We start from the raw sequence: 13,714 nt of genomic DNA, 5'->3' as shown, positions 1-13,714 counted from the left end.
CCTGTATCATATGGTCCACGTATGCCTCCATGGATATGCTCTGTCTCCGGATGGATCATCTCAACTTCAAATTGAGCTCTTCTCACAAGCCAAATTTGACTTTGGCTCAAACTTTTAATTGTAGTCAGGTGTGTCTTGAGCTTCTATGAAAGGGATTGATTTCATTCTTAGATGGTCAAGCTCAAGCAAGAGCATTCATTCTTGCTGAAATTACATTTGACATGATGAAATCCAAGTTTGGATTTGTGGGGCTTCCCATAATAATTGGTTTGATCAATTATTCAAACTAGTTGATTCCCTTGAACCATGGTTCAGATACCAAGGTCCTTCAAGCTACGCCATGCTAGAGCAGAGTCAGCTCCAATAACCTGCATTGAGTTGAAGCTACTGTTAGCTGACAATGTCCAATGAAGGCAGAGAAAGTTTTTTTTTCTAGGGTAATGGTGGAGGTAGAGAAGTTTGATTTTAGAACTTTGGATGATTCTTAAGTCACTAAAATAATTTAATTCAACTCTCAACCCCACTATTCCTCACCTCGATGAACACCCCAAAGCCAAAAGTGAAAGAAAGCATATCTCTTATCTCTCTCAGCTTCAACTAAGAAAGCTTAAAGTTGATGCCAAACCAATAAATCCCACCAGAAAAAACTCCTGGTTCAGAATAACTTCAAACTACTTTCAAGAAATAAATGGGTCCTGGGACTCTATTAGATCTTAGGATCTTCTAATTGGACCACCATCCTACCCTTTACCCAATTCCAACTTTAATCATAACACAAAAACCTCTCTTAATTAAATAAGTTAGTTACATCTTGGTGGAAATCGACCATTCCATAATGAAGATCAAAATCCAATCTTCGTTGGATTACGATGATCTCCTCTTCTTTCCACACTTCGGTGTTATGCTTTTAGTAATCTTTCTTACTCATGCATGAGTACTTTTCTTTCTCATTAATAACTGTACTTTATTAATACATTATCATAGTTTTAATCATGCTTGGAAGCTTGGTGCTGGAGAAATTTTAGATTTGATAGGAGTAGGTGGTCACTCCACATGGCCCAATGCAGCTAATCCATTTGTCCACTTTTTTTTCTTCTCCCCCTTTAGGTATTGACTTATAGTGCAGGAGTAATCCTTACCCATAATATAGAAATATGGGAATTAACTACTTTATCCATAATGCAGTCAATTTACCAAATTAATGATAATTGAAAGGATTTTTTTTCTTTCCCATATCAGATTAAATATCCTAATACAATAAATATTGAATTTGCTTATTTACTTGTTACCCAAAAAAAAAAAAATTTTATTTACTAAAGAAAATGGAGTGCATATCGTTTAGATTCATTAAAACTTAAAGTTAGATGGTGGAGTGGTTAGTATTTTTGTCTTTGCAATGGGGACCGGTGGCGGAAAAGGAAGGGAACTGTTTACTTTTGCATTGAGGAACCGGTGGCAAGAGAGGAAGGGAGCTCTTTCCTTTTGAATTGGGGCCGGCGGCGGAAGAAGATGAGTGAGTAAAATATTACTTAATATAAATCAAGTGTTCTGATATTGATATTCTTTAGCATATAAGTAAGGCAGCTTTCTATCGTACATTGATGAAACGACTTAAAAATTTTCCTCATATATGGAGTAAAAAGGGGGGGATCAGATTTATATACTTGGATTTCCATCTGAACCCCCCTCCCCAAAATAAAAAAGAAAAGAAAAAAATATAAAATTTTAATTAAAAAAAGAAGAAGTTTGAATCACATATCAAAGAAGTGGTCTAATATATGTTAGATTTTTTTTTTTTTGAACAGACAATTTTTTATATGTTAGGAATGGGGTATTGCATAATATATCATTAGGTATTGATCGAATCCATGACCTCTCCACGGAGAAGTGTTGGTTACCAACCGACCAACCTTGCAATGGTCAAAGTTAGATATTTTCGACATCAAAGAAACAATTACTCTTGTTAAATTAAATAAAAACTAAAATTATGTTTTCATCCAATGTGTTTAGAATAATAAATCCATAGGAAATTTGCCTGATTAACCAATTATAGAAAGTCAAAATCTTAAAATTTTTATTTCAGAAAAATATTCTCAAATAAAGTTTGTAAATTTGTTAACATCTCGTTGACCAAAACCTTCTCAGCCATATATGGTTGTTTATAAAATCCAATCATCCAATTCATTTATGACTCGAGAGACAGGATGTCTAAAATAACTAAGGGCCTGTTTGGTTACATGAGTCTGGAGATTTTAAATATCTAGAGATTTCAAATCTATAGATTTCAAATCTATAAAGTTATAATTTATAAAATTAGATGTTTGGTTGTGGAATGATCGTGGATTCCGCTTTTGATCGTTTTTGTGTGGCTGTGTTTTTGAAATCTCGGTTTCCCCCTTCCTTCTCGTTCCGTTTGTGTTGGAATCTCGTTTCTGATCTGTTTTTACACCAGCGGTTATTCTGGATTCTGATCCGAGATTTGATCTCTAGATTCATGTAACCAAACAGGCCCTAAAGCATTGTGAAACCAGAATTTTGTGGCACAGCTTTTTTCCCTCCTCCCAGCTTGTAGGTATTTCCATTACTAATCAAGACTCTGATTTAACATTAAGGAAGCTTCCAAGATAGAAATTTGAACCAATGCATATCAACCCATTAATCTGATTACCCAGATGTCTTGTTTGGGTTAAAAAAAAAATGATAGGAATTTAAAAACAGTCAGAAGCTAAAAAGCTTTGCAATTACCAGTGGAAATTAGAACATTTGAATATGGGAGAACTTTCCATCGATCCATAGTTGTAGATCTCAATTGAAAAGTGTAAAATTGAAGCTAATTGAAGTTATTATTATTAGGGCTTTAAATTTAAATTAAGATTATAACCATAGATGGGTGCGTGAGTCATCAAAATGCATGCCTAACACACTAAGTATAGCATCTAATTGATCAACACACAAAGAGAAAAGAAACAATTAAGAATGCCCTGCATCCCTGGTCCCCTTTTCTAATATACCTGTTTCCTCTTTTGATTTATTTATGTATATTTTTTTCTCTCCTTCATTAACGTGAAGCCCATAAGTTAATTAGTCAAGTAGAGAAGAGGGTGGGGTGCTCCCTCTCTATCTATACAATTGATTTATGAGCATAGACAACACTAGTGATTCTCTTTGTGGGTCAACAATATCTAGTGGAAATCTCTTTGTTAATAGAATATTATTATAGTTTTGCTTGGTTGCAAGGAGAAATATTTCCATCTCCATCTCAACCGACACAGGTGACGGCTGACGAGTGCTTCTAAGGGTGATGGGATTCACATTTCTGCCCATCAGAAGAAACTTTCCATTTTGGCCTTGATTCTTTAGTAGAAGATTTTCTTGCATGAATGTGCAATCTGTAATTTAGGGTATTAAAACATACAAATCAGAGTTTAAGCCTTCACTAAAGCATGCAAAACTCCAAAATCTATTCGTAATTTAGGACCAAGACTAAGTGACCAACCCATACTCACCAACTCTGTAAGTATACGTACGTATAACTGCCTCAAAATTTTGCAAAACAAAAAGGAAAATATTATGGCAACTCAAACCGATGTAAATCAAAGTGTGAATGCTAATGAGTAATGTTTCTCTTAACAGAATATACAATGAAATAACTGCAAATCAAGTAAGGAACCCTTAATGTCTACTCTAAGTTGGTTTAATTGTTGAACGCATGGTGAACTCTCCAAATACTAGGATCCAATTATTAGACCTGATCTCATGCCTCATCTCTCGCTTAAAAACTCAGTTATATAATGCCATGAAATCTGTAACTAAAAAAAATCAACTTAAGTTTCAACAGAATAAAGTAATTAACTGAAGTTGGATCATGGTCCCCTCCCTGATGATGTTAGGCCTTTATTTGTCTTTGCTTAATTTTTTTTAATCAGATCTTTTGTTTAATTTATATATATCCTTTTTTTTTTTTTTTTTCATTTGATAAAAGGATATGTTATCGAAATTGATGCATTCCAAGCACAAGGCATCATAAATACAAATTTTAATGTCAAAGAGTGGAATTAGGCCACACTGTCTGACATGTCATGATTGAGATTTCCTAGTTAGGTGATGTGCTGTTGTATTTATATTCTTAAAGTGCATATATCTCTAAATATTTGAATAAAACTAATAAGGTTGGCAATCACTAAACAAAAGGATACAAGAGACCCATGACGACATCTCTGTATTATTTTTATTAATAAAATTGCTTGTATGATTCTTGCTCCTACTACAACTATGTATTTTCACTTTGTGGTGTGATATGATATCTGAATAGTAGTAATTCACCAATTCATTTCTCCTCTTGCATCTGTTTACTGTTTTTTTTAAAAATTTTTTTACACTAAGTTCAAAAACCCAGAAGCAATTGCCATGTAAAAGGAATCCTTCCAGTCTTCCAGCCTTTCCCCCTTAAGAAAACAGTGAATATTGGATTGGGGTTCATCATCAAATGCCTTCTCAGCATTCCCTTCAATGAGTCTCCTCTGTTTTTAATGATATAATGAAACACAAAAGCTCAGGAAGGTTTGATGTAGACATCACATCTAACGTGCTGAGGACTAGAACCAGGGCCAAACAACAATAGCATTTCAACATGGTTGGTTGGAAAATTTTATATTCCCACATTCCTTATAATCTAATTTTGTTGAGAAGGTGGTGTTTGTTCATTTTTCTAGAAGAAGCCACCTGTAATTTTTTGTATGATACTAGATAGGAACACCGACATCATCGTATCCTAAACGTATACAAATCTTAAAATATCAAAGATCCCCTAAGCATTTCTTCTAATTTTAAAAATGAAGTGGGTTGTACCCAAACCAACCAAAAGAAAAAGAAAAACGAAGTGGGTTTCTTCATTCCATCTCCAGAAAAGAAAAGAGACAAGTTTACCCAGCAAGAACAGCAAATAACATTGATACTCTTGCAAAATTACAAGGAACAAGAGACATGAAACAATCCAAATTCTACCCTGACGTTATTTTAGACTTGTTGGATTTATGTGTTCATCAAATCTAATTTAAAGCAAATAATTTGCAAATCTCATAGGAGCAATTGTCTGTCCTAAGGTTAATTAGACCTTAAATTGTTGGCAACTATGGATTACTTTCCAGAGAAACTATCTCATGAGCCTAACAGATACAAGCATTTCAGCTAGGACAACATTCATGATAAGTAGTGTCAAGATAAACTCACCTCAAGAACTATATAGCCCACCTACTTGAATTTGCATGCAGAATTCCTGTTACAACATCTCCATTTAAAATGAAACAATGAAGGCAGATCCCAACCCAAGTGTATATACTTCAACAACACACAATCCATTAAAATTACACCTTCCACAATTTAGTTCTGAATGATGTAAGCATCATAAGAAAATGGTGTTATGATTTGGAAGTAATTTCAGCACCAGAAGAAAAGAATATTGCAGTATGAAAATGGCAGGAGTCATATTAAAACATTACTATGTTACTGACAATATTCATTTCTGGCTGATAGATAAAACTCAGAAGGTTACTGAAATTCAGTTCCTTGCTTCATCAAATATGAAACTAGTATAAATTCTTCCCTGCCAATTGTCAACATTGAGGAATTCATATGATGCTCGCATCTAAATCAAGTTTGCAACCCATATATGACTTTAATTTCAGGCAGCCACAGGCTCTACCATAGTCATGGATAGCTGAATCAGGCTCAGGTTTACCAGACCTGTCCAAGCAACGAATGCTTACCAACCTGCTCTGCCCACCCAATAGATAGAAACTCTAAATGAATGATGTTGCAGAGCCTTGATCTCATCCTTCATGCTCAGAACTTGTGTTTGATCTCTATACTCCTTGCAACAATAGAATAAAAAACAAAAAAAGATAACCAATGATCTCTACTTAAGCGTAGCCTAAGTTTACACTCATCCTCACGGGGGTGTAACACATTACCTGTTTAATAACCTAATTTCCTGAGAAAAAAAGAACCTATGCATCCTTTAATCTCAAGTATCAAGTCCTGAATAAGTTGAAGTTCTAGGAAGGATCCTATCCCAAACAAGGTAACAAACATCCTTGGAGCTTATCATCTGATTGAACCTATTCATACGATCCTTGAAAGTCTGCTTTTTGCATGGTTTTCAATAACTCAAAATCATATAAAAGGTTACTCTGGATATGGGTCTGAAGAAACCAAAAAATGTAGTTCAGATGACAGTGAGGAACACCATGGGGAGGTCCAAAACCAAAAGCAAAATTTTTTTCTCTCAAAAAGTTACATTACTAGGCAAGGAACTACAACCTAGTTAACTCAATGGGTAATCTCTTAAATAATCCAGTAATATAATTCTAGTCAAAATGCCTGGAATTGAACTCATGAATCAGATTGTAGGCCATATAACAAATCATATGATTTGGATGAAATTGACCCTTACATGGTCATCAGTATAAAAGGGTATTCTGAGGATCACTAACAACAGCCCAAAAACTATAAATCAGAAACCAAGCTGCAATATTAGTGAAGCTAATTAACTTGAAAGAGCACTGATATCAACTTCAGAAGATGGTAGGGATCACCAGCAGCTCAGGAACACTATTAAACTAGAAATCAATAAACCATGACTGTGAAGTACAATGACTTCCAAAAATGCTAATAATTGCCTGAGAAAGAAAAATGTTAGGGATCGATCTAATACGAGATAATCCTTTACATTTAAACAATGTTTACCCAAATTGTACTTCATCATAGAGAGGATATCCCAATTTTATTAGTCAAGCATGGAGTCAGTGAAACACTCTTCACTACATTTTTATGCAACAATAAGTCAGCCTTATCGCAACTAAATGAGATCAACTACATGGAACCTTGCACTCCAATTGTTTCTATTCGAGTTCTTCCTAGATACAAGCTCTAGGTCTTTCCTCACCACTTCTCCTAAGACTTTGGGTCTGCCAGTAACTCTTTTAACTCCTAATATATATCAAATCACTCCTCTGCACTGGATCATTTAAAGGCCTCCATTGATCATGGACATGGCACCTCAAACATCTTTCTCAAAGCTTATAATGCATCAAAGCTACTCTCAAACCAACTCTAATATGATCATCCCTAGTTTTCACATTCATCCATCTTGACAAGACATTTGCTACACTAAGTTTATCTGCATGTCGTTGTTGCCTTGCTTTTAGGAAGATAAGAATTTTTTTACACTAAACTAATGATTTCGACCACTGCCATAAAGAATGTGAAACGTACACTTCGATCTTTTTGTTGGCTATCCATTCTCCAAGAGCATACAGATTATTGACAAGGGGATCAAGAGTTGTAGATATTAGGTAGGTGCATAAAAACCAACTGATAAACAACATTTACTGAATCACACACAAAAAAAACAAGAGGGTAGAGTGAAAACCAAGTACATTCATGTTGGAAGCAATAGAGTTGCTTTTCATGTTGGACTTGAGTGTTTTGCATTAAATGTGCACCACCTAGTAGTGGAGATTGAATATATTTCACAAGTACGTAAAAAGCAAAATGAACAATCGAGATCGAAAATGAAACCGATACTTTAGCTCTGTGTCCATGTGGGAACAGCATTTGTCCTTGGCATCTCGGAAGTACTTTCACAGGGTTATCCTCAGTCCTCACAGGCTCACAGCATGTGAAGAAACAGCCTTCGAAGTAGTTCTGACAGAATACGGTGCACGTGAAACATTGATTTCTGTGTCACTCAAGGTCGACAGTACGATCGTACGATTGGTTTCTGAAAATCTAACTCGATCCCAAAGACCTTTTCCAGTTTTGGGAGTGTTAACGTGAAAACATTGTTGTTGACGGCTATACTCTGGTATTATACGGTAGTGGAATTTCTTAACCCCTAGGTCGGTACTATTCTTCCATTAAGAATCTTTTAATCTTTGCCATTGAAATAGAGAGAAAAAAAGAAGAAAAAAAAAACCTATCTTTGCTCTCTCCTTGAATGTCTAGGTTGTTAATAAATGCATGGGTCAATGATTCTGGTGTTTGATATGGATCATATATACTTCAGTTTTTTTTAAGGAAATGCTTCTTCTCTTCATCTCTCCTTGAATGTTTAGGTTATCAACAAATGGATCAATGACTCTGGAGTCTGGACAAAAATGTGTCATGTGTTTCTCCTCGTTTTCATTATTTTTTCTTAGCCTCGGTTTATGGAACAAAAAAACCACACAGAAGCCATGAGATTAAGCATGACCAGAGGTTTTGGCTTACTGACAAAATAATGCTACGCTTTTCAAGTCAAGTGTCAATAGTAGTGACAGGTTCCTGGTGTGGCATTGAGATTTATATCATTTTCTTTTGGACTAGGTTGTGTTCTGAAGTTACGTACATATCTTTGAAAATGACGATGAATCTCTGTTCTACTGGTACCATCGTCAGAGGTCGGTAACGGAAGTTCCATTATTTAATTACTTTTAAAAAAGGTAAAGAGGTGTTTCTTCCGACTCTTGAGTCACAAGAAGAGAAAGGACAATAAAAAAGTTTTTTTTAGTACACCACCTGTTTGATAAAATGATAATGGAGATATCTCACTGCGAATCGCAGTGAAACGACGAGATCAAGGTCAATCAGACAAGGTACGGAGTTGATGATAAATCTCACTAGGCTGGTGGCATGATGTAGATACTACTATGGAACCCAACAGGCAACAACAAGAAATTGAAATTCCCCTTAATCAACCTCAGCAGCCCAACTCCTTGCCTCTTCTACAGTCGAAGTTGAATCCACAAGATATCTTCTTCAAAAGCCGGCGGGCGTCAGACACTGGGACCCTCAAGCCACCCAATCTCCATTCCACCTCCCTCGGTCATCAGTCAAAGAAGAATAAATTTTCCTTTTCCCAAAGGCAAAAGTTAATACTAATGGAGAAACAAGATCAACTCTGGGGCTTTGATATATTATTCTTAAAGATCACACGTGACAGCCTAGCCCCCCAGCTTTGGTTAATCTTCCAGAAGTTTGGTCATCCTGCCTTCTTGTTCCTCTGTTCTTTATTTTAAATAGTAATTAACTAACACTGATATGATGTAGAAGACCCACGGAAGCAACAGAAAATGACATGGAGGAGATGGAGATGGAGATGGAGATGGTGAATTTGAGATCCAAAACTAGGTGGCAATGCAACGTGGTGGCTGCCAGTTGATGGGTAGAGACCTTCTAGGTTCCTTGCATCCTCTCACCATAGGAACTAAGCAATCTGCTTCGTTCCCTCGCAAAACATTTGATTGTTTCTGCTGCTCCTGATGTTTCAGACCACCTTTGGAAATCACTGCCTTGTTACTGATGTTACTCTTCTTGCTGTTGTGGAGCTTGTTTGGGTAGTAGCAGAAATTGTTGTTGATCATGGGTGGTGCTGGAAGTGGCTCCTTGGTTGGATACATTGTTGCTGCAGCAGTTGAGGGTTTTGCCCTCCAGAAGTAATCGTAAGCATTGAGAGAAGCAGCCGCTGTTGCTTCTGCAGCAGGGGTTGCAATCAGGTGAGCCACCCTAGGTGGGCATGGCAGCGATTGTGGCAGCTGTGTTGTTGGTTCCTCCTCTTCCATCTCCTCTTCATCCGTCTTCTCCTCTTCCTCCTCTTCTTCTTCTTCCTCTTCCAATAGTTCGACATTCATCCTGTGAGAGAGAGACCAAGTTGGGTTCTTGCTAGACAAACCTATAAGCTTGGTTGTCAAAGACGCAGTAGACCTATGCACACCAAGCACCTCACTTGGCATCATCGCAATCGGTTCACTACTCTTCACTACCTCTGTCAGAGTTTCTTGGATTTCATCAACCTCCTCAGCTTTCTCTACTCTTTCAGCCGACCCCCCTTCGTCAAATCCGTCAAATCCTTCAAATCCATCAAATACATCTGCTTCCACTTCTTTTTCCATTTCTTCCTCTTCTAGCAATTCAAGCCGTTTTCCCACTTCCTCTTCTTCTTCGTCGTCGGTTTCCAAGAGTTCTTCAGATGGGTTCTTGAAGAAGTTGAGGAGAAGACGGCCAGATTGGCGTTCACAGTGGAAGTAATTATAAGAAGAGACAGGAACGGCTTCCAGAACCAAACGACCTTCTTGGCGATGAGATCGCATGAGTACTCCAGGTCCTTCTCGTCGAGAAAGAGACGGTAAAGGCGGTGGGAAAGATCGAGGGGTAGCTTTCTGGGTTGTGAAACTGGGGTAATCTGCAGCTCCAGGATCAAACTTTTGTTCTGGCATGGGATCAGCTTCTGATGACACTTGCTCTTTCTCTTTAACACTCTGTTCCTCTAATGCTGATTTATCTTGAAATTCGCCCGATTCTGATGGTGGGCGGGAAGAGAAACCATCGGAGCCGGTCTCTGAACCAAGACTTTCAGTACAAATCTCGAGGCTCTTCTGACTCAAGCTTTTCGCTCTTTTCACGGGTTGAGGAATGTAGACTGCTGATGAGGATTTTGATGAGTCTTCCACTTTTTGTGACAGAATGGAGCCCCAGATATCAGAGAGCCCAGGTCGTTCGAGGTCCTCCTTGGGTTTCTTCTCAGCTTGGACTAGCGAATTCCAGTTGACAAGTTGTTCAGGCTTCTTCCTGTTTCGTCCCAACACTTGCTCTTTATCTTCTTCTCCTTCTGAAAGCGACGCCGTTGAAGGAGAAGGAGGAGGAGAAGAAGAAGAAGAAGAAGAAGAAGAAGAAGGAGAATCAACAGAGGAGAAGTGATGAAAAGGAAAAGATTCAGAGGAAGGGATCTTCTTCAGAGGAGTGAACCCGAACCCGAACCCGTGTCGGCCCAACCATTTCTTAGAAGACATGTCGGCGGAGAGTGTCCTTCGCAAGGACGCAACCGTCTTGGTCTTTTCGGGTTCGGATCCTAAGATGGATCCGATTCCCTGCCGCTCACTGGCCTTGGCTTCATCCTCCATTCTCAATACACCCTTGCTATTGCCACTGATCACGCAAGTCGAACTCAACATCTCTTCACGGTCCAACTCAGTTGAGGACGATTCCTGACTGTTGGAAGAAGGAAAGATTCCCTGCAAATTATCAAAGAAATGAGAAGGGCCCAAAACCCAAAACCCAGGTTGGAGTCGGAGAATCTCTCCCTACAAAGCTCTCAGCAAAACACAAACACAAGCCTCAAGCATTCCTCCAAAGAGAGATTATGAGGAGAAATGAGGAGAGCAAACTCATGCAAACATCAACAGATGCAGCAAATGAAGAACAACTAGCTTCTCAAAGTTTTATGCCAAAAGAAAAGAGAGGGGGAATCATTTACCTCAAAGAAATCCCAAAAAGAACAAGAAGAAGAGCTAGCAGTGCTGCTGCTTCACTTGGAGTTTCTGAAATTTGGCTCAGAGAAAAGAGACGATGATGGTAACAAGCTAGGCTGGAGTGCTGGAGTGCTGGAGTGCTGGAGTATGGAAGCAAGCGATTATGTTGATGATGATGTCGATGATAGTAGTGAATAAGATGTTTGAGGAGGCCGTGGCGGATAACAAAGGAAGGGAAGGGAAGGGGGTATTTGTAGGTGCCAAAAAGGCTTTGGAACCATTTCAAATGGGCTCCACCATGAAAAGATCACTCTCTATGCTAGTTTTTAATTTAGCCTTTTCTTTTTTCATCACAATTCACAACCCAGCTCCTCCTTTTTCTTTATCCCCTTATCATAAAATAATGACACAACCCACTCAAATGGGCCAAAAAGGAAGGGAAGGGAAGGGAAGGGAAGGGGGTATTTCATATTTGTAGGTGCCAAAAAGGCTCTGGGAACCATTTCAAATGGGCTCCACCTCAATCCCCACCACCTTGAAAAGATCACTGTATGCTAGTTTTTCCTTTTGCCTTTAATTTCTTTTTTCACCACAACCCAGCTCCTCCTGCTCCTTCTTTTTCTTTATCTCCTTATCAGAAAAGAATGACACAACTCACTCACTGTCTTGGTGCTTAAACAGCGCGTTCCCCCTTGCCATACCTGCCCATGGTCACTTGCTGATTAAGCAAACACTTACTAGCTACTGCTTAAAATCTGAAACAAACAGCAATCGAGATGATCAGATATTCACATGAATATGAAAACAGAAAATGGGGATTCGGGGAATGGCTCTGGCTCTGAGACAAGAGGCAGAGGAATCCATTACATGATTGGACTACCTAGGGAGTGCCAACCCAACTCCTTTCAACCTTTTCCAACGATGCTTTGCTCATCTCAGCTAATTTAGTTCCCAATTCTTAGTCCCTTGATATTCTTCCCTCTGGTTCAAGTATTGGAATGCAACCTAGCAAAGCATTGTGATGTGTGAGATCACCCCCCCCCCCCCCCCCAATGATACATGTGTGCATGTTGGGTCCCATTTATCTATTATCACATCACAATCCAATGATCATTCACAACAAGGGTTGGGATTGAACAGGAATCTTTGATCTGAATAATCCAAAGTACATAAAATAATTTTGAAGGGAGGAGAAGATAGGGGGAATAATGTATGTCGAAACAATTGCTAACGTCAGTCTAATCTGGAAGAAGGGCAGCACAGTGAAATGAATGACGAAAGGAAGGAAAGCGTGAGAGTGTGAAAGTAGCAACATGCTTATTAGCCAAATGAAAAAAATAAGTGAAAGTGAGGGAATTGAAGGAAAGATGGGGAAGAAGCTTGTTGGGAGTCTGGTTGCGTCCTCCACTCAGCTCAAAAAGGCATTGATGTTGATAACTTCAGAGCATAATAATCTGAACACAAAAAAAAAAAAAAAAACAGAAGAAATTTAGCCAAGAGATCCACAAATTCTTCTTCTTGTGCCACAAAATGAGGGTGGAAACCGACAGAAATACTGGATGCGCCCGTCAGCGTCTGCCCCTTCCCTTTCCAAGCCAATTCCACATTTCCTAACCAATAAGCAACTCTTCCACAGCTATCTTCCAAAAATTCTATCTCTTTCTCCAACTCTTCTACAGCTATCTTCCAAAAATTCTCTCTCTTTCTCTCATTCCATGTATTTTTTGTGTGGAAGAAAATGTAGAGATAAGGAGAGGGGAGATCTTTTGTGCACAAATTAGTTCATCCACTTATTCTTTCTTCTGAATTTCAATTCTAACTGTGGACACCTTAGTATACATACGAGTGATGCTCTAAAATAGCAAGCCAAAAATTAATAAATATAAATATTTTGACAAACAAACAATTTGTAGTATTTTTCACATTTTCATGTGACATTGTTTGTGGAGCCATTGAGAAAAGAATGGATTCCCATCAAGGTTAGCTTCATTCTAAATATGGTGTTGGGTGTCAATTCATTCAGTATAATCCTACCCTAATAATGTCTAATTAAGTCTAAAGAGAGCTTGTTTATTTGACTATTGCCATGAGTATATCATTGAAGTTGTTGAAGAAAATGACTTCTGTGACAAACATGTAAGTGACGGAGAAATAAAATTATCTGATTATTTAATACATCAAAAAATGACTTGACTAAGTTAACTTAAAAAAAAAAAAAAAAAAAAAAAAAAAAAACTTTAACTTTCAATTCAGATATTAAGTGGGATGATCAAATAAGGGACATAGTCAGGTTCACATCATCTGTAGTCACTAATGTATCAGCTATCCTTCAATTCATTCAAGTAAGGATAGCATGCCATGTGTCTTTAGATAAATCCCACACCATTGGATGACTTAAATTTTATCCTGATGATTGTGAAACCCATTAA

The 13,714-nt window shown here is 37.9% G+C and overlaps 1 protein-coding gene across 1 annotated transcript; it reads right to left on the bottom strand.

Moving 5' to 3' along the window:
* Positions 1-8,273: 8,273 nt before the first annotated feature.
* LOC149009954 (FAF-like protein (DUF3049)) lies at positions 8,274-11,494 on the bottom strand. Its single transcript, XM_089164026.1, has 2 exons — positions 11,291-11,494; positions 8,274-11,048 (listed from the first exon to the last, which is right to left on the bottom strand). The coding sequence occupies exon 2, from the start codon at positions 10,986-10,988 to the stop codon at positions 9,165-9,167; it is 1,824 nt and encodes a 607-aa protein (XP_089020152.1). The 5' UTR covers positions 10,989-11,048; positions 11,291-11,494; the 3' UTR covers positions 8,274-9,164.
* Positions 11,495-13,714: the final 2,220 nt, after the last annotated feature.

Source organism: Hakea prostrata, chromosome 7, assembly GCF_041222555.1.
Source record: "Hakea prostrata isolate BN-2017 chromosome 7, UWA_Hpros_2, whole genome shotgun sequence".
Taxonomy (NCBI): domain Eukaryota; kingdom Viridiplantae; phylum Streptophyta; class Magnoliopsida; order Proteales; family Proteaceae; genus Hakea; species Hakea prostrata.
This window is presented reverse-complemented; position numbering and strand designations above follow the sequence as displayed.